Source organism: Python bivittatus, unplaced genomic scaffold (assembly GCF_059951505.1).
Source record: "Python bivittatus isolate LINGU-HERP-01145 unplaced genomic scaffold, Pbiv_v1 ctg000590_np1212, whole genome shotgun sequence".
NCBI classification, from domain to species: Eukaryota; Metazoa; Chordata; class Lepidosauria; order Squamata; family Pythonidae; genus Python; species Python bivittatus.
This window is the reverse complement of record NW_028277086.1, coordinates 1,285,352-1,309,861: the sequence shown is the minus strand read 5'-3', so window position 1 is coordinate 1,309,861 and position 24,510 is coordinate 1,285,352. Positions and strand designations below refer to the sequence as shown.

General features: G+C 53.9%; 2 protein-coding genes across 7 annotated transcripts; both read right to left on the bottom strand.

The window, feature by feature from the left end:
• Positions 1-479: 479 nt before the first annotated feature.
• LOC112541800 (forkhead box protein H1) lies at positions 480-24,510 on the bottom strand. Of its 6 annotated transcripts, none has more exons than XM_088148839.1 (5): positions 24,231-24,510; positions 21,943-23,122; positions 6,923-7,593; positions 3,559-3,663; positions 480-2,718 (listed from the first exon to the last, which is right to left on the bottom strand). In XM_088148839.1, exons 3-5 carry the CDS (start codon positions 7,538-7,540, stop codon positions 1,774-1,776), a joined length of 1,668 nt encoding a protein of 555 aa, XP_088004965.1. In that variant the 5' UTR covers positions 7,541-7,593; positions 21,943-23,122; positions 24,231-24,510; the 3' UTR covers positions 480-1,773. The 6 variants fall into 6 exon arrangements, 5 of the variants coding, with proteins under 5 accessions (XP_088004965.1, XP_088004967.1, XP_088004966.1 ...); XM_088148841.1 differs by having other exon boundaries at positions 21,943-22,515; XM_088148840.1 differs by having other exon boundaries at positions 24,370-24,510.
• Positions 7,626-16,774, bottom strand: LOC112541799 (uncharacterized). The gene is made up of 3 exons (XM_088148844.1): positions 16,213-16,774; positions 13,234-14,267; positions 7,626-11,551 (listed from the first exon to the last, which is right to left on the bottom strand). The coding sequence occupies exons 1-3, from the start codon at positions 16,412-16,414 to the stop codon at positions 11,087-11,089; spliced, it is 1,701 nt and encodes a 566-aa protein (XP_088004970.1). The 5' UTR covers positions 16,415-16,774; the 3' UTR covers positions 7,626-11,086.

Genomic DNA, 24,510 nt, shown 5'->3' with positions numbered 1-24,510 from the left:
CAGCCGGTGATGGGCTGAGACTGCTGAAGTGGGGCAGGCCTGCCAGGAGCCTGGCGGCCGGGGAGGCGAAGGTGAGCCCAGCGCCAACAGAGCCCCTGCGCCGTGAGGCTTGAGGCCAGCTGGTGTTGGCGAGCCCAGTGGAGGGGAGGCAAGGCAAAGGAGACAGGTGGGGGGGAGTTGAAGCAGAGGAAGTTCGTGCGCGAGGCCCTCGCCTAGTGAAGGCAACCGGGACTGCCGTCGCAAAGCAGTGCAGTCACTTGATATTTTGCCTATTGACTGCTTTGTTTAGCAACAGGAATTCCGCTCCCAATCTGGGTTGTAATCTGAGGACCACCTGTAAGCCAATATAGACAGGTTTGCTCTGGTACTCTGGAGGAGGGATCTGTTGTCCCTGCAGGAGAAGAACTGACATCTCCCACCATGATTTCTCTGCTGCGATGGTCAAGTACATGAGACGAGGGACTCATACGTACGTCAGCAGTGATGTCTTTATTTATTGGATTTATATAGCCCATCTCACTTTTGCATGACTCCAGGCAGCTTACAATAAAACAAGTGAATCAAAAACACAAAATACCCGATAGAAAAACAAATACAAATAGAAACACCTAGCAGCCGGGCAGAACCTAACCTGTCATCCACACAACCAGGAGACGGGCTCTAACCCACGCCCAGGGTCCCAGGCTCGGGCACAAAGCCAAGGTTTCAAGGCCCTACAGAAGGCCAACAGGGACGGGCCTAATCTAATCTCGGGGGAAGGATGTTCCAAAGGGCGGGTGCCGTGGCAGAAAAGGCTCTCCTTCTGGGCTCCGCCAACTGACACTCCCTAGCCGACAGTACCTGGAGCATCCTTCCTGCCAGATCGGGTAGGATGGATAGGAACAACTAGGGAGACAGTCCCTTAAGTAACCTGGTCCTACGCCATGAAGGGCTTTAAAGGTGAAAACCAGCACTTGAATTGCACCCAGAAGCACAGTGACATCCAATGCAGCTCACACAGCAGTGGCGTTCCATGTGCCAAGTAACTGGCACTGGTAATTGCCCGCCCCACCACATTTTGCACCAGTTAAGGCTTCCAAATAATGCTACCCCTCCTCTGGGTGTTGAAGCTCTTCAGGAATCCCTTTGCAGAGCCAAGCAATCTGCTTCCCACCCTGACTTATTTGGTCCATTTCTCAATCTTCAGCCTCAAGCAAGGACTCAGAAGAGCGGGGCCAGCTTTCACCCCATAGAAGAGAATACATGTAGCTCAGGGTTGAACTATGGAGTTGGCTTGAGGACATTTCTTTATCCATTACCCAAGTAGGCAACATCATCAGAGACTCACATGATTGCGCTGGCGACGCGATCTAGTCGGGTAGTGCAATGTCTGCAAGCAAACAGCCAAGCTCAGAGAGCACCAAGGGCTCCCCAGCTCTCATCCTCCCTGTGCCCTTTGGCTTCATGATGGCGCTCAGGACCTGGCTTGGCAGATTCCCCCTCTCTCATTTCTTATGGGAGACCCCATCTACTCAAAAGGATAAGAGGTCCCTAATGGTCAAAAGGGCAGACAGCTGCTTTTCCCCTGGATGGTTTGCTCCTGTTTGGTTCTTCACTGGGTGGTTGGTTATGGGACTGTTGTGTTGTCTTCTGGAGATGCTGACAAGGTCTACAAGAAAGGCTTGTCATAGGACAAGGTGGTGGTGGTGGTGGTGGTGACTGTGGTCATCCCTGGACAGAAAGCATGGCTGACATGCCTAACCGGCCACCTTACTCCCTTGCCAAAGGCTGTTCTCAGGAGAGGCTGTAGTGGGTGAGCACTGAGCTCCTGGAGGAAAGGCCTGTCCTGGGAAGAGCTGGGTGGACAATGTCCATGGGGTGGCTCATCCAAGCATCAAACACGGTCTTGTTGGGAGGCATCGCTTCGTCCAGGTCCAAGCAGACTCTGGAGGAAGCGATTGGACTCAGGGAGGGCCCTGGCATCAGCTCCCAGTAGGCTGGGTGTGCAAAAGGTGTGGGGCTGTAGGAGGGAAAGGCTGAGAAGGGTAGGGTGTGGCTTGGGGGTGCTACCACTACGTTGGGAGCCACACATGGAGTATATGAAGTGGGGAGCTGCTCCCAGCATGGGGCAGGAGGAGGTGGGGTGTCTTCCCTGGAGTCGGAGCCACTGCTCTCGGGGGCTGGGCAGATGACTCTGGGGCGCTTGGCCAAAGTAGAGGAACCAGTCCCCTTCTTTGGCTCCTCCCTTGTGGGGGACAAGGAGCTGAGGGAGGAGCGGCTGCTGGAGGAAGAGAGGGAGCAGAGCATGGGCAGAGGGCACGGAGGCTGCCAGGGGAGGACTCGGGCTCCAGAGGAGACACGGAAGATAGGGATTGTGCCCCAGGATTCTGAGCCAGCTGTCGGACTCTGCGGTGGTGCCACGTCTGCCCGCGCTTTCCCCGAGAGACCCACATCCTGGAAGTCATGAAGCAAGGTGTCAATGCTGAAGGGGCTGCTCTGCCGGGCCCCTTCACTGCTCGGAAACCCCCTGCCCTCTGGGGCAGCCACATTAAGGGGAGGCTGGGGGGCGTTGAAAGTCCAGCCGTGGTACACAAAGGGAGCCAGGTCAACCGTGAAGGTTCGCTCCTCTTGTCGGGAGACGGGCGTGTTCTGCAGCTTGAGAGCCTCCGGGGGAATGAGGTCCACATCGACGGTCCAGAAATTCCCCTTGGCCTTGGGCTTGGTGGGGTCTTTCAGTACCTGCAAGACAGGGGGGAGGGGAGGGGAGGGTGCAGGTGTGTCTTCTGAAGGCAGAGGCAGGGCCCCTGTCCCCAGAAGGAGACATCCCGGACCTTCTTCCAGGTGCATTGTTGCACTGCGGTTTGCTGTGCACCCAGGATCTCCTGGTCGCCACCCCCAGCCTCACGTGTTGGGTTGGAAAAGCTAAAGAGCTGAAGGTGGTGGGTGGAGTCAGCCAGATGGGAGGAGGCCTGGCATTTCCGATTCCCCTCATTGGTGAACTGGGGTCTGCTGGGGAGTCGGACAGCTGGCTTGTTTGCTTATTTACATAGGTACAGGCATACAGAACATTTAGCCCACCTCAGGCCAATGAGTCTGGGTGGCTGAGCCATCGAGATGACATAAAGGCTATTTCTGAAAGCGCCTCTCCTGCCCATCAAGAGGTAATTGCCTCAACCAGGCACCGAAAGAGAGTTTTAAGTGGTCTGCGGACACCGGGAGTGAGTATCTCTGGGAGCAACACGTTCCCCTGTGCTGGGACGGCCGTGGAGTTGATCCCGGGTCTTCATCTTCGGAACACGCACGGCCCGATCCACCCCGTGTCTGTTCTCCAAGCTCAGCTCTGTGGCTGAACTGGGCCCAACTCTTGGAGGATCCAATTTCCGATAGCACAGGTTCCCCAGGAAGGGACCCAAGGTATGTGCCTGGGGGAGCATGAGGTGTGCGTGCGAGCTAAAATGGACCCTGGCGAGGAGGACACTGTGCCCTGCCTAGAAGGTGTGGTGTGGCCCAGCACAACTAACCTGGGGGTGGCGGTGGGGGGGGATGGCAGCCCTGCCTGGTGCTTCCGGCTCCTCTCACCTTGCGGAAGCAGTCGTTGGCAGAGAGGTTGTGGCGGATGGAGTCCTTCCAGCCCTGGTAGCCTTCTCTGAAGAAGGGGAAGAGGGTGCTGATCTCCTTGATGATCTGAAAGGCAGGAGGAGGAGGGGACTCAGGGCTGCGGACCGGCCGGGGGAACATCTGCCCTCGGGGGGGGGGAGAAGCGCCTCTTGTGGGAACAGCTGCTTTGGGGTGGGGAGCTCCACCGCCTTTCACCTCGCGGATCAGCTGCATTTCCCACCGGCTAAGAGGACTTTTGCTCAATAACAGCATTTGCTATTGCTCTTGCCTCTGGACTGGGACTGTAACCGTTGGACTCTCTTCAGCCTGAAAGGCAGAATTTGTTGGGAAGGACAGTCTCCATGTACTCAGGGATGCTATCACTAAGTTATGGTTTAGCTGTGGTTTGTTCAACAAGCCACAGTTACCTGACTCACAGAACAGAGTAAGCAATAAACCATGATTAACCCCTGTCCCCACTGGTTTGTTTCACATTCTCCTCTGAAGGGTATCATGGCTTACAGGGTCTGATCTCAGAGCAGACCCTGGAAGAGGCAGCGTTGGCCTCTGGGACCTCCACCATTGTCCCTTAAAGGGATCTGTGGATGCCAGTTGAACGGCAAACCATTGTTAGAACTTTTGCATGAGCTGAAGCCCTTCTAGGTGGAGGCAGAAGCAGCTGCGAAACGGGTGAGAGCAAAGCTCACAACCAAAAAGGGAAGCGGGGGCGAGAATTTGACCTCAAGATGTGCTGCTGTTGGAACTTAGCAGGATCATTATTCTGGAAGGGAGGGGGAGCAGGAAGATGCTCAGATGTCCTTGAAGTCGGGGCATTTCTACTGGGGGGAGGGAGAGGCATCTTGGGACCGGGGATGGGGCGGGTGGGCTGCAAGATCCCTTGCCGAAGAGGCTGCCTCCCCCTTGCGTCACACCCAGATGGGGCAGCTTTGGGAGAGCCCCCTGCCAAGGAGCCTGGCTGGATCAAGGCAGCACCACTGAGCACCTTTGCAGACCCTTGCTTGGGTCCTCATACAATTCAGGATGGAGGGCAAGATTTAACTGGCAGTCAGGCCAAATCCGCCTCCCCTCTGGCCCGCTTTGATGACCTTTGGCCATCTTGGAAAACTTTCCTAGCCAGGGGAGCCCAGAGAGGGTGGGAGGCTGGTGAGCGGGACAGGCATCGGCCCGGTTGCCTTTCCAGCCGGGCAGCCTTCTCTGCACTGGCACCCTGCTGGCTCTAGTCCCCCAACCGGCTTGACCGACCCCTGACCTGGGGGAGGATTTACCCCTCCAGCAGCAGAGGCAGAGAGAGAAGCCTGGGGTCCTTACCAGGCTGGCAGGCAGCTGCTGGCAGAGACGGTCCGGCAGCCTCCCCCCACCCGTCCCCGCTCAATCCCTCCCTTCCTTCCTGCTCCTTTCAGGAAGGGGCAGGAGGGGGTGTGTGTGGTGGGGTTGCTCACAGCAGGAGGGCAGGTAACACCTCCGCAGCTCCGGGGTTGGCCAATATGCAACCCTGGCATTTGTTCATAATAGCAAAGGCTGCCCCCCGCCCCCCCGCCCGGGCATTGAGGTCTTTCGGAATATGCAGATTCCTTCAAGTAAATTAGCCCCTGCCTCCCCCCCGCAACAACTGTCTGCGTTTATTCTCCTCTTCTTTGCATCTGGCAAGGCGCACTAGACGCATGGCTTCTCCTGAGCAACTAAGCAGAGGCAGCTTCCAGCGCGAGGACTTTGAGGGACCTCCAGGCGTCATCCTCGCAGTTTTCTCAAACAGCCTGACGGAGGTGGTTTTGCCAGCTTTTATGCCTTTTAATAACATTTGTTAGCTGGAAAGGGTGCTACCAGACTCCTCCTGATTGCTTAGCATCCAAGTACTAAGTCCTGCTGTACAAAGAGATCAGCCAGGATCAGCCAGGAGTTGCCACCTATAATAAACGTTTCAGACTGTTAGATGCCTCAAGACTCACGGAGCGGCTTCCACTCTAGAAATTAAACCTGACCAGCATGAGTGCCTCTTTAAATATAAATTGCCTCGTTCTCTCATTCAGGGTGTGCACGCGCGCCACAATAAACATCCAACCCAATCCAGCTGAGTTACGGAGGCAACAGAGTGCAGTTGGAGCGCCATTTCATAGCACCATAGACTGGCAGAGTTGGAAGAGGCCCCAGTTTCTGTGGGAGTGGAAAACAGCTGCTGGCCGCCTTATCCCTGGCGCCCTGAACCCTGACATCACGCCCAAACCTCCCAGGTTCTTTTGATCTGACCTCCTGGGGCAGGTCCATCTTCGCTGTCCTCCCCTGAACCAATCCAGGTCAAAGGAGGTTATGCTAAACAGCTGTTTTGGAGCCCTACTGGGCAATTACTGGGCTTATTATACTGTATTTTGCCTTCCATGCAGGGTTTACTGTGCCCCCCCAAACATCACACCCCTTCCTAGCTCCTAGCTCGACTTGAAGGAGACAGCCCTTTGTTTCCAAACTTCTGGATCAAGCACGTCCCCGTTGGTGGCTGGCCTCCCCCCCACCCCCAGTCCTGAGAAGGCCAGCAAGAGGGGCGAACACAAGCCCTGGTTCAGTAGGGGGGGGGAGCCTTTGGAGGATATTGCAGAAGGCTGCGCTGCGATCCTGCTGGGCAGACAAGTACTCCGGATGGAGGGAGGGTATCTGGGGCTTGCTTCAGAAGATAAGAAACGCTGCAGGCGAGGCTGATGCTAGGGGGCCCAGCAGGGTCTCTGCCCCCAAGCCAACCCTTGCAACACCAACTCTTGGAACAGAGTTGCCCAGCAGGCCAAGAAGCCCCCTTGGCTTTTGAGGTCTTCCAGCTCAGAAGAGGAGGGGCTGGTGGTGGGGTGGGTGGCAGACAAATACTCTGCTGGTGATGGAAGTTCAGATAATTTCCCACCCATACAAAGAAGGAGGGGTCTCCTCCCCCTGAATCCTGATCTGGGTTGTGGGGGGGGCAGGCATGTTATCCCCCACTCCCTGCAGAAGCTGCAGAGCGTGGTGTGCCCAGCTAATGGCAACCCCTCCATGAAGCTATCCAGTGAGGGAGATCTCCTGCGCGCCAGAAGGGATGGCATTGCCCACTGCTCCTTCCTGAGGAGGCTCAACAGCTGCCTCCCGTCCTGGGCCTGCCTTGAAATGTGCACAGAGCTTCCCTGTTCCGCTCCAGCCTCTCCCACCTTCACAATGCAGCATCCAGAACCTCACGAGCTAGAGTAAGTGGGCTTCCCGGGCCTTGCGCTCTGGTGGCTGAGTCCACCCAAGTCCCCCTGAAGGCCCACCCCACCCCCCCACCCCACCCCCAGCTCCACATGGCTGGCAGCTCCTGGCCCTTTTGTCTTACCTGGGACAGTTTGAGCTTCCGGTCTGGGGATGCCTGGATCACAAGGGCAATCATGGCCAAGTAGGTGTAGGGGGGCTTGGGGTGGCGGTGGTATTTCTTCTTCTTCCTCCCCCTCCTGCCGGACTGGCCCTCGCCTGGCCCCTCACCACCCCCCTCTGCAGCTGCGAGCCGCCCCTCGTCTAGGGTAGGAAGCTGGGCTACAGCTGGGACCCAGATCCTGTGATCCGGGCTGCCCTCCCCAGGCCCAGGCTGAGAAGGGCCCCAGGCAGCCATGGCCGGGGCCAAGCTGATGGGCTCTGCTGCTGCCTCCCTGCTGCTGCTGCTGCTGCTGAGTGCCTGGGGGGGGGAGGAGGGGCAGGAGGCTGGGGGCTGGGCATCCAGGCCTTTCTCATGCTGATGATGGACTCCCCGCCACTGGACCCCTAGGGGCTGGTGGCATTGCAGGCAGGGAGGAGGGGCCAGGGGCTGGAGGGGCGGCCTGGGAGTGGGAAAGGGCCACTTAGGGATGGTCTCAGCCCCACCCACCCCCTCCTCCTCCTCCCGGGCACAAAACGTCCTTTGCCAGTTCCTTCTGCTCAGGTAGGGCCCAGGATGCCACCATGACAAGGCTCTGCCCATGCCAGGGAGGCTCAGGCTGTGTGTCCTTGCAGATGAGGTTGAAGCGGCTGAATCTGTGTCGGAAGGACATTATTATTAGTATTATTTATTGGATTTCTCCCCGCCCATCTCCCCCACAATAGGGGACTCTGGGCGGCTTACAAAGACATTAAAACTATAAATATATATAAAATACATAATATATATAGAATTACAACAATACTAAAAAAGGACAATCCAAGAAGATGGAAAATCGGGCCAGGGACAGCCAACCACTATGGGGTTAGCCATCTCCCTGCTTGAGATATTCCCCCCCCGCCCCAGGCCAAGTGACAGAGCCAGGTCTTCAAGGCCCTTCGGAAGGCCAGGAGTGAGGGGGCCAATTGCACCTCCGGGGGCAGAATGTTCCAAAGGGCGGGGGCTACCGCAGAGAAGCCCTGCCTTCTGGACCCTGCTAGACGGAGTTCTTACTGAGGGGGTCCGAAGTATGCCCTCTCTGTGTGAACGGGTGGGACAGGTTGAAGTCATAGGGGAGAGGCGGTCCCTTAGGTAACCTGGCCCCATGCCATGTAGGGCTTTAAACGTAATAACCAACACCTTGAATTGGACCCGGAAGCAAACTGGTACCCAATGACATCTTTGGCTTCCAGCTTCCTGGCATCCAAATCAGACTGGGCTCTTCCAGCCCTAGTTTGCTTCTATTGGTTCAATATGTCTTCATAAAGCAGGCCAGGTAAAAGGAGCCATGCCCATCTCACAAGCTGGACCCAGAAGATCCCATTCCCCAGGGCTGGCTTGACCACACCAGCTACTCCAGAGGTGTCCTTCTTGGTGCACTGTGACACAAGAGGCAAGGCCCACAGAGCAGCTCTGGGCCTCAGCTCTGCCACCTTGGCAGATCCAGGATGTCAAGAGAAGGCCCTCTTTCTTCCAGGTCCCCCTAGAAGCCAAAGACCTTGGCTTGGCTCCTGGGGAAGAGGCTTCGAGGCAATGAGTTGAAGGGAAGGAGGACTTGCTGCCCTCGCTCAACCAACTCCCATTAAACTAGCCAAGGATTCTTAACACCACCTTCCAGAGCACTCTCCTGGTACTTCTTGGCTGGAGGTGAACCTCAAGGTGCAACTGAGCCCCAGGCTGGAGAAGACTCTTCTGGGCTTGTCACAATACCCTGAATCTCACTCCAGGCACAAATGACCAGGTTTAAATTATCATAATTTGGACACATTAGGTGAAGACCCAGCTCCCTTGAGAAGTCCATAATGCTGGGGAGGGTGGGAAGAAAGAGATGAAGAGGGCAACAGCAGGAAGGTGGATGGACATCACCGCATCAGTGATGGGGGCACTATTGGAGACCTGGAGGACCAGGCTGGGAACAGAGCCTTCTGGAGAAAACCATCACCAACCTGATGGCACATAATCAATCAATCAATCAATCAATCAATCAATCAATCAGCGAGGCCCCTCAGTTGATGGGAAGGACCTAGAGAGAGGGTTGTAGTCTATCAGGTGCCCAGAAATAGTTTAAATAGTTTTTGTACTCCCTCTTACTTTGCCTCTGGCTGCTGTCAATCATTTTCAGTTAATGGACTGAAAAGTTGGGTTGCGTGGGCCTTGCTCCCCGGGAAGTGCGTGGAGGACTGGATCTGGAGAAACCTTTCCCCCATCCCTCTTGAATCTGTGTCCTTTGCTGCACTCAGTCTGTTGACAGATCATAGTTCTTATGGCAAGTGTTACGATGTGTACGCAGCAATTGGTGAGAAGGGGCATTTTACAAATACATGGTCTCTCTCTCCCCCTCTTGCAATTGGAGCCCCCCATTTCCCTCTGACCCTAAATCAGGGCTGGCAGGAAGCAGTATCAGAACTCCAGAAGAGATTCTTCTGCCTGGCACGGAGGGACGACCGGCAGCTGCCGCCAAAGGGAAATTTCTGATGGCTTTGCAAAGAAGAGATGCTGCAATCCACATTGGAGATTGTCTGGTCAGCAGGGGATCTGGGAGAGGAATCCCCCACTCCCCCCCCTTCGAGGGAGAGAGGGGGATCCCCCTCCCCGCCAGGCATCTCCTATGCCTGGATTCTGGTAGACCAAGTGGGGCTGGGTCCTGGGCAGAGAGGGCACTCTGGTGCAATCTTCCTTTGGAGCTTTTCCTCACTGGTCAGATCTGCTTCCACCACCATCCCAGGTTTCTTTGCTCCACCTCTTGTCCTTCTCATGACCTCTTGGCTGCAGCCTCTCACCTGGGCCTTCCAGATGTGTGAGGCTACAGTCCAGTATATGGGAAGGCTGACAAAGGGAGCTGCTGCTGGCGTCTCACCTGCAAGTGTTGGCTTGTCCAAGACTCCACCGAGAGTCCAGCATTTTAAATGCACCATCGGGGCTCCTTGATCACACCCTGCTCCCGATCTGAATTAGCCCTTGCTTATGGCTTTGCAGAACACACTGAACCACTGTGGTGCTCTACCGGTGTTAGGTTAGGTGGGATATTGTTGTCTGGACACCTAGTTCCTTTGTGTTGTTCTTCCAAGTTGTAAGCCACCCTGAGTCATTCTAGAATTGGGCAGTCTCCAAATCAAAGGAAGAAAGGAAGGAAACAGCCTCAGTCTGCCACAAAAATAAAATAACCAGGGTTTGAACTAACCCAGTATTCCACATTGCGCAAATACAGCTGCTAGATTTGTGAGGGCTTAAGTGTGTTGTGCAAGTGGTTGACCTGGTTAAGTGTGCTGCGTGAGCACAGCCACTAACTACATGGCAACTTTAGAGAGACTTGGGTTGATTCTCCACCCCAGCTGTGATTGTCTCCTGCAACATTTGAGCTTTTTAGTCTAGAAAGGGAGTGAATGAGAAGGGACAGGACTGAGGTGTATAAAATGAATGCATGTTGTGGATAAGGAGGATAAGAGAAGCTACCGACCCCTTCCCAAAATCCTAGAACCAGAGGCCACCCAATGAGATGGACTCCTGGAAGAATCAGGACAGACAAAAGGAAACACGTTTTTCACCCAATGCATAATTCAGCTTTGGAATTTGTTACTACGGGCTGGATCGTCACCAAGATTTATTCCTCAGACTACCATTAAGCCAACTGCTCCTTCCTTGAAGATCCGTTTTGCAGAGCTCTGCCAGCCCAGGTGTTCTCTCTGAGTTCTGCTCGGAAGCAGAGCTGTGGGGAGGGGCGCTTTGGCTCCCAGCTCAAGGCCCCAGGTGCGAGCTGCTGCCTCTTGCCCCCAGGATCTCCCCGCAGCAGCCGGCACACCTGGTCCTGCTCGCAGCTCACTCCCCCGCTGGCCAATGCTCCGTGACCGGCAAGGACCCCCGATCCCAACAGGCCCAGGAAAGCCAGGGAGGTCTGCCAAACGGGGCAAGAGCCACCGCCTGGCTCCGGGGCAGGGACAAGGCTGCTCGCCGCCGCCCCGTTGGCCTCTATACCCCTTGCAAAGGACCAGCCGGCCCTGCCCTGCCCGGGGGCAGCTTTCCGCTGGCTGCCCCCCCTCCCCGCCCGCAAGGGTGCGGACTCTCCCGCACCCCTCGCGATGCGCTCAGAGATCGCTCCCTTCGCCCGGGGAGCTAGCAGCGACCTCGCAGCCTGTCCAGGAGCCCGGGCTGCCTGCGCGCGGCCTCCCCCTCCTTCCGCGCGCCGGGCCTGTGCCGGGGCTGCTCCTCCTGCTTCTTCGGGTGCGGGGCGCGCGCCTCCCCGGGGCCGCTGCCCGGGGGCCCCCGTCTGGGCTTGCAGCGACTCGCCGGCGCCTGGCGCTTCCTCTCCGAGTCCCGCTGCGGGGCGGCCTGGCGCGCCCGCGCCCGCTCCCGCTCCGCGATCTTGGCCTCCCGCAGGGACCGTCGCTCGAACGCCTCCACGATGCGCGGGACCCGGTTCTCCGCCTGCAGCCGGGCGGCCACCGCCTCCGCCGAGGGGTCCGGCTCGTCCTGGCCAGCCACCAGCTGGGCCCGCGGCCGCTGCCGCTCGCAGAAGAGGCAGGAGCAGGTGGCGGGGGAGGTGCTGGCGTCGTCGCAGGAGACGATCCGTGCGGCTGGCTGCGTGGGAAAAGGAGGAGAGGTTGCAGGGTGCCGCGCTGGGGCTGCCAGCAGCGGGCTCCGCCGCGGGGACGGTAACAGCCACTGCGCAGGACAGGCGGGCAGAGGGCCGGCAGACGCGTCCACGAACAGCAAGACGCGGTGGAAGCCCCGTAGCCTCACACGGACAGACTCAACCATAGTTTCACCTGGGAGCTGTTAGCACCCTAGACCAAGCTAAATCCACAAACGCAAATCAGCCATCAAAGACACAGAGATAAACCACATTTACACACCATTCAAAAGAGACAATAACAAAGCTAAGAAGGAAACCAAAAGACCAGAACACATCCCCTCCAGCAGCCAACCCCCAGATAAGCAGGGATTAACACCAGACAAACGATCACGATCACGCAGAAAACAATACCCTAATCAAGGAGCTACCAAGGAGAACCCCCCTCCCCCAAAGCTGGCAGGGCAAGCTACACAGTTGCACAGCTTGCACGGGCGGGGGGGGGGGGGGCAAACCACACCCTCCCTCACACTGATGATGTAACCTAGTCAGGTACTGAAACGTCTGGAGTCAAATAGCCAAGCTTAGGGAGCACCAGGGACTCCACATGAGCAAGCCTATTTTGTGGACTGCCTTTGTGGACTGCCTTTACCTTTAATGAAAAACATTTATTTCTCCCGAGACTATATTGTTAATTTTATATTTAGTTTGTTCTGGATTCTTTTTTTTTTTTAACCCTATATAATTACAATTATTCTGATCAATTTTCTCCGGTAAGGTAGGGTTTTCTTTTCATAAAGAAATGTTGCAAAGTAATGAGAACTTAATCTGCAGTGGGGATTCTAGGATTCCCCCCCCCCCCCAAAACGTGTGCCAGAAATATCTAAATGGATTCTACGGTCCAGCTTTCACAGCTGCTGTCTGGACAAGATGTTCTTTCAATGGCCGAGCTGGCCAGAGACATTGCTCCCCCTGCAGGTGGCCACTTCCCCAAGGGGAAGGGGGTCATTAAGAGGTCCAAGGGCTGCATCTGGGAGACAGAGCCCCCCCCCGAGGAGCCCCCTGTGCCTCCTCATGGGACTCGTGGCCCTGCTCTCTAGAGAGGGAGGGAGAATTGGGAGGTCCTTGGCCTCTATCAGGGTGAAGACAGGCAGGTTGGAAAACCTTCCAGAAAAAGGCCGGGGCAGCCTGTTGTCATGAAAACTTCCTGGAGCCACGTTCTGCTGGAGAGTCTCTTTACTTTTTATCCCAGATCTTCTCCTGCAGGGCATAAATGCTGGGGGAGAAGTGGGCCTCCCCCGGGGCACCCCTTGCAATGCCACCCCTCCCCTTATGATGGCATTCAAAGGGTGCCCATTAATTCAGGGGCAGAAGCTCTCTTTTGGAAGCCCCTCTTGGCACTCAAACCTGATTCCTGCACCCTGCAGGGGCACCTCTCTCGCTTTCTTGGCAGCCGTTGGGAGTCGATTCTTTCCGATGCAACCTGGGAACCTTGGAGTTGGAGGTCCACCATTGCTTGCTGCTATTAACCCCGGAGCTAATAACGCCCCTCCACCCCAGAGGACTGCCCCACCTCCATGAGGGAAAGCCCCCACCCCACTCAGGAGTTGCTTCCATGGCTAAACTGCATCCTCACGTGATCAAAGCTCTCCCCGCCCCCCTGTCTTCTATAAAGTGGTGCTGCCCTCACCGGATGCTTGGGACTTTCTTCGCGGTGGCTTCTCCTTAGGAGTCTGGCCTCAGCAGGGACCCCCCGACTCTGGTGGTCTCCGGCAGCACCCAGGGCTTGGCTCCAGGGCCCCCCTTCCCTCTGTGCTGGGGAGCCGTAAGCAGGGAGCGGCCGCTGAGCCTCTGGGCTCGCCAGATTGGGGATCCTGTGCTTCTGCTGCTGCCAAAGGGGGGCTGGCTGGGGTCCCAGCGGGGTTTTCTCCAACCACCGCTGAACTTTTGAGATACGGTCCGGGACCTGCTGCTGGCCAGGTGGCTGAGTCCTGTCCTTCCGAGGGGGAACGCTGCCGCCGGCACCCTCCTCTTCCTGCAGTGGGGCCCACACGCGGTGCTTGCCGGCCGGCCCATCCTGATTGAAGGCCTGGCAGGCTCTACAGTGCCGGACGTGACTGATGCGGCACTGCGGCAGAATCCTGGCTGAGCTGCCCACATTTGTGGAGGGCCCACTGCCCTCCTGCCTGCGGAGGAGACCTTCCGAAGCCTCGCCTTTGCCCTCTGCCCTGTGCCGGGGGTGTCTTAGGTGGGGATCTCGGCCTGGGTCGTAATAGTCACGAGAACTATTGGCCTGTTGGGCCCCCACATTTCCTCTTCCGTGGGCTGCCCATCTGTGGTTGTGCCTCCCAGCTGCTTGCTCGTGGTCTGCAGGCCCCCTTTTGGCTGTCCTCCAGGGTGTGTTGGAGCTGGTGGGCTCTTCCTGGGCAGCCTCCGTGTCAGACAGGCGAGCAGTATCACTAGCCCACGCTTTGAGCTTCTCTGAGAAAAAGGTGTCCAGCTTTTCTGCAGCATTGCGGTTGAAGAGGGAGGACCTCTCGATGCCAAGGCTGGGTGAAGAATGCACGTGAGGGCAGAGCGGCGGTCGGTGTCCCTCCACGGCCTTTGCATGCTTCCCTCCTGGATCTCGGTAAACCAAGGGGTGGTTCTGGCGATCAGCACCGTCCTTGGCACTATGCGGGCTTGACTTCCCAAGGCTGATGTCTCGGATGGATCTGGAGAGATCTAAAAGCAAGTAGTGCAGAGACCAAATGTCATTATATCGCCAATGCGTGGTCTTCTTTCCCTAAGGTAGCTGTTGCTGCCCGGTGTTCCCCGGACGTGTTGGGCTGCTGTTCTGCCTCGGACTGATGGCCTCAGTGGTGTTGGTTTGGCGGAAGGCAATTGTGCTCTTAATCTGGCAAGATCTTGCTGGGTGATTTCCCTTGGCTTTACATACACTCAATTCCCACAACATAGTTGCTTCTCATTTCAGCGTGGCTCCTGTGGACTGACGGGGACAAGTCTATCAAGCGTCCTTCCGGGATGCGGATAGGACTTTTCTCAACCTGCGGCCCCAGCTGTCCCAGACTGCCCCTCCTTCCAGTACGTCCGCTTAGGTCTCTAGATCGGCCGAGGTCAGCTAAACTCTCACCCCCAGTTATGGAAGAAACCCTTGTGGAAACCACGACGTGAGGCGTGAACTCATCACAATGCTTGCGCCCGTCACATACAGTGCTGTGGCTGGCTGAGTTTGCAGGTCACACTAAGGCATCGGCCCGGAGGCGCAAACCACGAGGGCAGAGTTCCTGCAATATGCTGAGGCAGTGCTTTCCAGCCCTCAGCAACGGTAAAATGTGTGGACTTTTAACTCCCAGAATTCTCTCCTAAGGAAAAGCAATCAAACCGCGTTACGGCTTAGGGTAGAGCATGAACCCAGCGACTGCATAGTTCCGGCACTGAAGGTGCAAGGCATTTACGGGCTGTCCTTTAGGGCTGCGAGAGCTACAAGCAAATGCAATAAACCTCGCATCGGGGCAGAAACGGTCTTGACGCCTCCCCCTCTTACTTATTTGTCTGCAGGCTTGCCACTTGGTCTTGCTACTGTAAACGGTCATCCCCGCAAGGTAGACCAGATGAAGAAACCGACTCCGCAGGAAGACCAGAACTCTACTTTATTGAGACCAGCTCTTGCAAGTCTGAAGGTGCTCTCCTCCCCTCCCTCTGATGCCCCCTTGAGTCAGGGGGGTGCCAGCCTGAGCCTCTTCCTACCACCACCTCCATCCCGTGTTTTTCGGGAACGGCTTCTGAATCAGCAGGTCAGCTGGTTTGTAGCTTCCAACCGGACACGTACCTTACAGCTCAACCCTAAAGGCATGGTAGAAGAGGGTGGATCCGGACCCAGCTCCCAGGGGAGACGTTCCGTAGCCCGGGAGCCACGCAGGAGAAGGCCTTCTCGCACGACCCGGGACAGCGGACCTCTGGCCCTGACACAGTGGAATCTCTTGCAAGCTTTCATAACTGAATACCGGTCAAAACAATCAAGATGATTTGCACCATCAGGGCTACCATCTCGACTGTTTGGACCACGTACTGCGGACACCCCTGAAGACACTCCTAAAGCAAGAAACGGCCCTAGCCAATATTGTTCTGTAAGCCATTAAACCCTAATAAAAAGCCAGGCCTCCTTTGACTCCATTCACACATCTATGTTATGTTCTTAGGAACAGCTGTGGCTTTCCTCTGGCCTGCATTTTCTAGCCTGCAGCTGTGGGATCTCCTGGTGGTCTCCCATCCAAGGCTGACCCAGGCCCTGTTAAGAGCAGAGGGAATGACCTTGGGGGACAGGAGGAAAAGCTGCTCCCAAGACAGCAATCAGATAAAAGAGGACTGAGTCTGGGTCAGGAACGCAACCTGAGTAAACGTCTTGGACGAGTCGCTCCCTAGCTCATGCTGAGGGAGGAGGGCAGCGCATCCAGACTTGCAAGGTTCTGTTACTATATCTTTACAGTAAAAGTAGTCCTGACCTTCATGACGTTGGAATCCTACCCTGAGGGGCTGACGTGCCTGCTTCGCTTCTGAGCCCAGCCTGGGTGGGGCAGCTGCTGTGACCTCTCTCAATACCCCCAAATCAACGGGTCAACAAACTCCTGAAAGTGACCGGCAGTGGTGCAGATGCTTCCCTGCCTACCAGAAATGATGGATGTGGTCGAAATCTCACGCTCCCTCCATGGCCTGCTGGCGTCATGGACGTAGTCCGGGTCGGTTTCCCAGTCCTCATCATCCTCCGCACCGCAGGGAAGCTGCCTGCCAGGGGAGGCTCCCAGCTGGTCTCGCCTGCTCCTGGACGGGCTTGCAGAGTGGGGACCCCTGGGGCGCCCCGAGTGGGCCATGTGGGCGGGCCAGGAAGGCCCAGCACCCTGAAAAGAGCTCGAGGGCGGGTGCACGGGCACCCAGCCGCTGCCCTCCTCCCAGTCTGCCGCCTGAGCACTGTGATGTCAGCGCAGTGTCATGCCGGGTTCTCTTCTCCATCTTCCACATGACAGCCGGGAATTCCTTGGGGCAGCTGACCCCGAGCTGGTGTCCTCTCAGTGTGTTGGGCTACCAAGTGGATGGGGACCGGCTGGGGATGGTCGGAGATGTCATCCGACACATCTGGTAGGTGCCACGTTCAGAAGAGGGGGTGCCCCGCAGATTTCCCCACAGTCCAAGGAATCTGTCTTTTCTTGCCCACCCATCTTTCCTTCCAGGATGAGCCATTCACACAACCAAACCTGGTTGATTTCAACATCAGGAGGTCCTGGAAAATGCCTGGCTTGCTTCTCCCCACTTTCTAAGTAGCCTGTGCCTTCTCTCTGCAAAACGCCAACAATGAAACTGATTTGAAGCCCCTTCTACTCAGCAGCTCCTGGAAGCCACAGTTGCCCACTGTTGGCTCGTCCCAAAGCAGCCGGTGTGTGTGTGTGTGTGTCTGCATTTGTAAAGAACACAGATCCAGGAGGGTGAATCGCAGTCTGCGTCATAGGTTCACTGAGATGGCGGGAGACCCCTCTCATCCCGCCAGAAGGGAGGGCTGATGTAGCTTCGCTGCATGCCAGAGCTTGTCTGGTGTGGCTGGGCTATTGAGCCACGATGGCTCCACTGAAGGCATCCTCTTGGTCCAGCCTTTCACTCTCTTTTGGTCCTCCTTTCTTCACAGAGACTGGCCACCTGCTGGATTACCCCATCTCCAGCTGAGCCTTCTTTCTCCAGAGGAGGCCCTGAAGATGAGGAGCATCTGGTGTTTGCCATGTGGTGCCATCACATCAGGAGGCTCCCGTGGACTCGTGAGGTAATTACAAATCTTCTGTTTGAGGGCTGCGGAACAGGAACTACATTTTTATGGGAAAACATTTCATGGAAAACATTTTGAAAGGTGGTCTCTGTCCAAACATTTATATGCTTCCCCAGAATGGTTAACTAGATGGCCTGGTCGGAAATATTTGGAAGTCTTAAGTGTGACGAACTGGGTTTAAATATCTGAAGCTGGATTAACAAACATAAGTGCTAGGTTCACATAACTCGCAATGCCAAACAAATACTGTATACCCTTGATGGCCTTAGCACTGATAGCTGGGTCATACCACATGCTAAGATACAGCTTGCCTCCCGGAGCTGTGGGTGCTCCATCGCTGGAGGTTTTCAGGAAAGGAATGGACAACCATTTGTCCGAGATGGTCGGAGGACTCCTGCCTTGAGCAGGCGGTTGGACTAGAAGACCTCCAAGGTCCCTTCCAACCCTAGGATTCTATGATAAAACCTTGGTTCCCACAACACACTGAACCACAAACTACCTTCTCCACTGGAGTCTAGGCTAGGGAAGCCAGCCAATGTATGGCAAGATATGGTTTGGCTTTACAACATTAAGCTTGTCTGGACCAAATACAGAGTTTCCCCCTCTCCCTTATAACATGTTCACCTGCCCCCAAGTCATAAGGCAGGCTTAATGGCAAGAGAGCAGTTGTGGCTCGGGAGCAGTCCCTGATAAGGAAGATGCTGTGGGAAGGAACCTGAGCGCCAAGGCCTGGCAGCTGGCTGGGCCTTCTTGTGAAGGAAGTTAAGGAGCGGGTGGCCTCAGACAAGACCAGTGAGGAAGACAGCTAGCAGACATCTAAAGAAGCCATCGTGCATGAACATACAGCTCACTAAGGAACTGAGAGTAAAGAAGGGGGTTAGCTGGAACCGGAAGGAAGAGCTGAGGACCAAGGAAGTCTGCAGAGCTTCACCTCAGAAGTGTAGGAATGAGGTCAGGAAGGCAAAGGTGGGAATGAGCTAACAGCAGGAGAGGCAGAATCCAGCAAAGAGGGCTCCCCAAATACGTCAGCGGCAAGAGAAGGCGAAAGGAGGCGGTGGGCTCACTGCTTGTCACAAACGGTCAGCAAAAGCAGAGCAACCCGGCCCCTCTTTTGCCTGTCTCTGCATCCAGAGGAAACGGAGATTTGAGGAGCCCAGATGGGGAATGGACTCAGCAGGGAGGGCACAGGCCAGTAAGGATGCGGAAAGGCTCTTCTGGCTAATCCAGAGGCCTCCGGTCTCCAGGCCCTGATGAAATACGCCCTAGAAGGCTGAAGGCCTAAGAGCTATTAGGACCTCTGTCAGATATCTTTGAAGAGTCCTGCAGAACCAGGAAGGTGCCAGAGGCCTGAAGAACAGCAAATGTGATTCCATTCTTCAAGAACAAGAAAAAACAAGAATTGCAGTAATTATTGACCAAAGAGTCTAACATCAATATCTGGAAAGATGTTAGAGCAAGTAATAAAGAAAAATTTGAAAGGATCTTAAAGACAATGCCTTGATTGCGAAGAGTCAGCGTGGCTTTGTCAAAAATGGGTCTTGTGAGACAAATCTCGTCCCCTCCTTTGACAAGGTAACTGCTTTAATGGACAAAGGGAATGCTGTGGATATCATCTACCTTGATTTCAGCAAAGTTGTGCCAAGGCCCCACATGAAATTCTAATTGACAAGCTGCTGTAGTTTGGGTGGCATTATGGTACAGTGGGTCCACAACTGGCAGGCTAATCACAGTCAGAAAATCTGCATTAATGGCTCGACATCAAGTTAGAGAGCAATAACCAATAGGGTTCCACAGGATAATAACAGGGTTCCACAGGATGTCTCTCCAGGTCCATATTATTCAATCCTTCTATTCATGCCATGGATAAGGGGCTTGATGGGCTGCTTATCAAATCTGATGATGATATAGGAGTGGGAGATCCGGCTAAAATCCAGAATTATAAAATGAGATTACAGTCTAATCTGAAGAATCAGATTCAGATCTGAGATTGGAAGACTGGGCAAAAAGGAACAAGAAGTTTTTCAACATTTCCAAGTGTAAGATATTACATTTAGGGAGGAAAAATATAAGGCACACCTGCAAGATAGGGGATTCACGGCTTGGGAGCACTGCGTCTGAGAAGGAGTTGAATGTGGCCATTGACAATAAGCTGAACATGAGCCAGCCATGTGAGACAGCAGCTGGAAGGGTTAATGCAGTTCTGGGTTGCATTAGAAGTAGTACTGTGTCACCTTGGCTGTTTAGCCTGATGAAGAGAAGATTGAGGGAACACATGATATCAGTGTTCAAATACATAAAAGGGTGTCACAAGGAAGATGGCCAAGAACAATTTTCCATGGCCTAGAAACAAGGAGCAGAAATAATGGGTATAGGTTTCAGCTACCTATATTTCCCTTAAGAGAAAACTTCCTCTAATTAGATCTGTACAACGGTGGAACAGTCTTATCTACAGAGGTTATGGATACTATATTTCTGGAGGTTTTTAAGAAGAGGCTGAGCAGCCACCTCTTGACGATAGTTTAATGGTGTTCCTGAATGTTGCAGAGGACTGGACTAGATGATTCTTGTGGTCCCTCCTGATTGTATGTGTCTATAAGTCTATGATCGTATGAGTTTATGAGTCTATGATTCAGCGGTGGGATTGCCCCCTCTGTTTGCTGATCTTGGGGCTCCCTTTTATACTGAGGAGCTCTGGGAGATGAAACAGTAGAAGAGATATTTAGAACATTGGTGGAAGATGGAGCAAGTATGAACTGTGGTTGAACATATACTGTGGTAGCAAGCGCAGTGAAATCTTGATATTTCCCTGCACCTATGATATCTGGGAAATGCTGTCTAGCAGCACTACTTTGAGTGCCCTAGATCCTTCTAGGAAATGATGGGCTAGAAGCTTGGTGGGCCGCTGTGGAAATTTGTTAAACGCCCGGAGGATGAAATCTCTCAGAGTCACTCAGAGCTTGGAAGCTGGTTGGGCACAATCTGTAGAGATGAGAGAGGTGTTATTTTATATGTTATTTGAGATTTGAGCTTTTCACTTTGAAGGAAGTGGACATGGTTCTCTTGACACTAGTTTTGTCACCTATGGACTGGATCCTACCTGGTTCCTTAAAGCAGCAGGAAGGTTTTAGGAAGCTGGGTTTGAGCTGTGGTGAAGACATCTTTGGGAGAGAAATGATGGCACCAACCTGGACGGAGGTGGTAACACACCAGCTGTTTTGGAGAATTATCAACCTGTCTCCAACCTTCCCTTTTTTATCTGGGTATCTTTTGCTTAGATTCAGGCCTCGGTATGGGATTGAGACAGCATTGATCAGTCTTGTAGATGAGAAGAAATGTGATCTTTATGGTCCTGCTGGGCCTCTCAGCAGCCTTTGATACAATTGATCATAATATCACGGTATCTTTCTGGACTGTTTGTGAGAGTTGGGAGTGGGGGCCACTGTTGCAATGGTTCTCTTTCCTGGGTGGATGGTTCCTGAGGCAGGGGAAAAGTCGAGCCCTTGGCTCCTCTGATGTGGCATGCTCCAGGGCTCGACTCTCTCCCACTTACTACTTAATATCTACATTGAGGGGAGGTCATCCATTTGTTTGAGCTGAGGTATCATCAGTACGCTAAAGACACCAACATTAGCTCTTGACTCCAATCCAATCAGGAGGTGCACTCAAAGTTTGGCCTGGTATCTTGAGGCAGTTAGAGTCTAGATGGGGCCTGTTCCACTGCAGGAAGTAGGCTCCCAATTTGGGGGGCATCCTGGACTCATGGCTCCTGCTGAAAATGCAGGTGGAAACCACGGCCAGGAAGACTTTCACACAGCTCCAGATAGTACACCAGTTGCATCAGCAGACCTCACTGATGGTGGCTCAAGGCCTGGACATCTCACTTCCAGATTACTGCAACTTTATCTACATAGGCCTGTCCTTGAAGACCATTGGAAACTGTGGCTGGTTCATAATGCAGTGGCCAGCATGATAATGGGCTTTTCCTGATGGGATGGGATGACACCATTATTGTGGGAGCTGCATTGTAAGCTTCTGAGTACAGTTCAAGATGCTGGTTATTAAAGGCCTACCTGCCTTAGGACCTGCTTACGTTCATGACCTTCTGCTCTGTGGGGAAACTGTCTGTACAGGGAGCTCTCTGGAATGCCATACCCCCATACAAGATTTGTGTGGCCCTGATCCTGCTAGTATTCAGTATGTCCTTGAAGACCTGGATGCTCCTTCAGGCATGGCATCTGGAGGTTGAGTGAGTCTGTCGATGTGATTCCCTGTTCTCATAGGGTTTGCACTGGGTTTGTTGTAGGGGGTTTGTTTGTTCTAGGGTGCCATTATTTGTTGTTTTTATTTTTTGTTTTGTTTTAACCCTATGTTTGCTGCCAGAGTGGCAATTGTGAGTTAGGGGCTCTATTACCAACTGGTATAATACAGGAGTAAATAAATAATCCAGAAATATTAGGGTGGTTATGCTAAAGGGCCCTTGTCATTCTTATGATTCTATAATCCTGGGGTGCAAGAAAAATATTAGAGGAAAAAAGGAGCCATTTTAGAAGAGAGTGGCATAGAAAAAGCCGTAGCAATAATACATACCAGTAAATTTAACTCCGTGCTTTTCAGCTTTTTGACAATCTTCTGAGGATTTGAGTTTTGCATGAATAGGTGACTCATTAAGAATGATGAAACCGAGGGATCAAGCGTAGGTAATCCTAAAGCGTTTCTGGAATGTCTTGTATGTGTTTTAGTAACCCCACTAACGTCTGGCGGAATTGTAATCCTCTTGTGTAGAAATCATTAGCTAGGGGAGCTGGTCTGGGTCATGCAGGCGATGTTGGAAGATGCTCAGGCTAAAAGACCCACGGTGTCTCCCCAGGCGAGCCAGGGAGCAGATGAAGGAAAAGCAGGGGTCCATTTCAGAAGGTTTTTGCAGCACAAACGGGGCATTTGAAATCTGTTTCTGTATTGCGCTAAAGTTCCACCGTGAATTCCACGGAAAATTCTTGATGGGTTTCTCCTTGCAGTGTGGATTTGGTGTAAGATAAGACTCTGATCCTTGACTGAGTCTGGGGAGATGGAAGGTATATAAATGCACCCAACGAATATAGACATACATCAGTTATAGCAGTTGTAGGCTTTATGGCCAGGTGGACTCTTGAATGCGGCGTCCTTAAAAAAAAAAAGGAAACGTGGTTGTCTCTTCCCAACAAGGCCTGCAAAAGGGCAGAGTGGATGATCTCCAGGGGTTTTTGATAAGCTTGACACTTTAAACCAGTGTTTCTCAACCTTGCTGGCTGGGGAATTCTGGGAGTTGAGGTCCACACCTCTGAAAGCTGCCAAGGTTGAGAAACACTGGTTTGAACTGTGGCTTTAGCAGAGCTCATAATCATGTTTTTATAAGCAAAAGCACTCTAGGTTGGCCACATGGCAACCACACGTTATGGACACACGTTAGATCTGATTTTGTCTTGAGTCAGTTGCTAAGTGATCCAAAGGTGGAAGACATCATCACCAGTCCTTGGGTATGGTCAGATCGCTTTCTGGGTGCTATTCACCCTGCTGGGGCTCCCCTTCCCCCTCAAAGCAGGACCCATTCAGTTGGCCACCCCAGGTGAATACAGAGCTGGATGGGTTTCAGGGAGAAGGAGTGGCATTTGCTGGGGATCTGGTGAGCGGTTCTCCACCTGGAATGGATGTGAAGCTCTTGGCTTGGGTTGCTTTTATGCCCCTTTCCTTGTTTGTTGATCCTGGGGAGTTCCTGGTTTTCCAGGGAGCTCTGGGAGGGGAAATTAAATTAAATTAAATTAAATTAAATTAAAATGCCACCTGACTCTGGGTGCCTAGAGCACTGTTGGAGAAAGATGAAGAGCAAATCTGACCGATCCCGTTTCAGAGTCCCCATTAGGGATAGGAGTGGCAAAATGTGGCTTTTCCCACTCTTTCTGTGTCCCCAGAGAGCCCTGTTAAAGTGACCCCTTCTCGCTGGTGAGAGAAGGGCCACAAGAACATCTGTGGGACCGCGGTGACCAGGCATCTGATAGACAAAATCGCTCAGATCTCTCCTGGGTTAGACTCTGATTGGGCAGGCCTGGCTGAGTTGACCAAGGCCAGATCTTGTCCCGTTATCTGGGAAGAGTTTGATCCTGGGACTCTAGAGGGGGTGGGCAGGACCCTTGGGGTTGTTAACCTGCTTGTTAGGTCCACGTCTGGCCTAGTCGGTTAAGGCCTCCCAGGAGGTGATACGTGGCTGAGTCCACGTGGTGGTCAGTCCCCGGATGAGGGGTAGTTCTGCAATCCGTTAGTTGCACCTTGAAGGCCCCGATATCAGGACAGGCTGCATTATGGGGTGTGTCTGCCATGCTAACTGGTTTCATTTTTATTTATATTTCAAATTCAGACACCGCCCATCTCATGAGGAAGTGACTCTGGGCGGTTTCCTTTGCTTTAATCTACCGTGGTTGTGTTTTTAATCTGTATGCCGCCCAGAGTTATCCCTGAGTCGGGCGGCCTTGGAAATGGGAATTGCGAATGAGAAGATGAGGGCGGCCACTGAGGAAGCGGACCGAACGGGCAGTGGGGCCAAAGGGAAGAGCAGGCGGGAGGGGGCTTTGGAAAAGCAGCAGGGCTGTATCGTTCGGCCTCCAAAGGATCTACTGTGGCTTAGCAGATCTTGGCTACAGCATCAAACCATGATCTGCTGAGACATAGGCTTGTGATAAACTGCAATTAGCTTGTGGCTTCACATACTGTATTGGTTTATAAATAGCGGTGGCTAAGCCGAACTGCAGGGACTTGTCCAGGCAGTCACCAGGAGTCAGCAATGACTCGAAGGCACAAAAAAAAGTAGCATCATGGTTTAGCGTGACCTAGCTTATTCAACAAACCTGGTTACACGGATTGGCTTGGGCGATAGATCTGGCCGTAGTGCACTCTGAGAAGCCAAGCAGGGGGATCTATGGTCTCAAACCAGCCCGATGCCTTCCAGATGTGTTGGACCACAACTCCCATCATCCTCAGACTTACTCAGCTGGGGCAACTTCAGGCGGGTGTTGCCGACGGCAGCAAAGGCACCCGGGCAACCCCGGTTGCTGCCATCTAGCGGCCACCCGCAGTTCTGCAGTGCTGACCTGACAGCTCTCCCCGTCTCGGCCTTCCTTGAGCGCA

What these genes read in the sequence shown, in the direction of transcription:
- LOC112541800 (XM_088148838.1), bottom strand. Translation starts at nt 9,092, where the DNA reads ATGATTGACAGCAGCCAGAGGCAAA. An exon ending in GGAAGCTCAAACTGTCCCAG is followed by an intron (nt 3,664 to 6,922) that starts GTAAGACAAAAG and finishes CCTGCCTTTCAG; the next exon opens with ATCATCAAGGAGATCAGCAC. An exon ending in CCAACGACTGCTTCCGCAAG is followed by an intron (nt 2,719 to 3,558) that starts GTGAGAGGAGCC and finishes CCTGTCTTGCAG; the next exon opens with GTACTGAAAGACCCCACCAA.
- LOC112541799 (XM_088148844.1), bottom strand. Translation starts at nt 16,414, where the DNA reads ATGGCCCACTCGGGGCGCCCCAGGGGTCCCCACTCTGCAAGCCCGTCC. An exon ending in GACCACATCCATCATTTCTG is followed by an intron (nt 14,268 to 16,212) that starts GTAGGCAGGGAA and finishes ACTTGCTTTTAG; the next exon opens with ATCTCTCCAGATCCATCCGA. An exon ending in AAGAAAGTCCCAAGCATCCG is followed by an intron (nt 11,552 to 13,233) that starts GTGAGGGCAGCA and finishes TTTCCCACGCAG; the next exon opens with CCAGCCGCACGGATCGTCTC.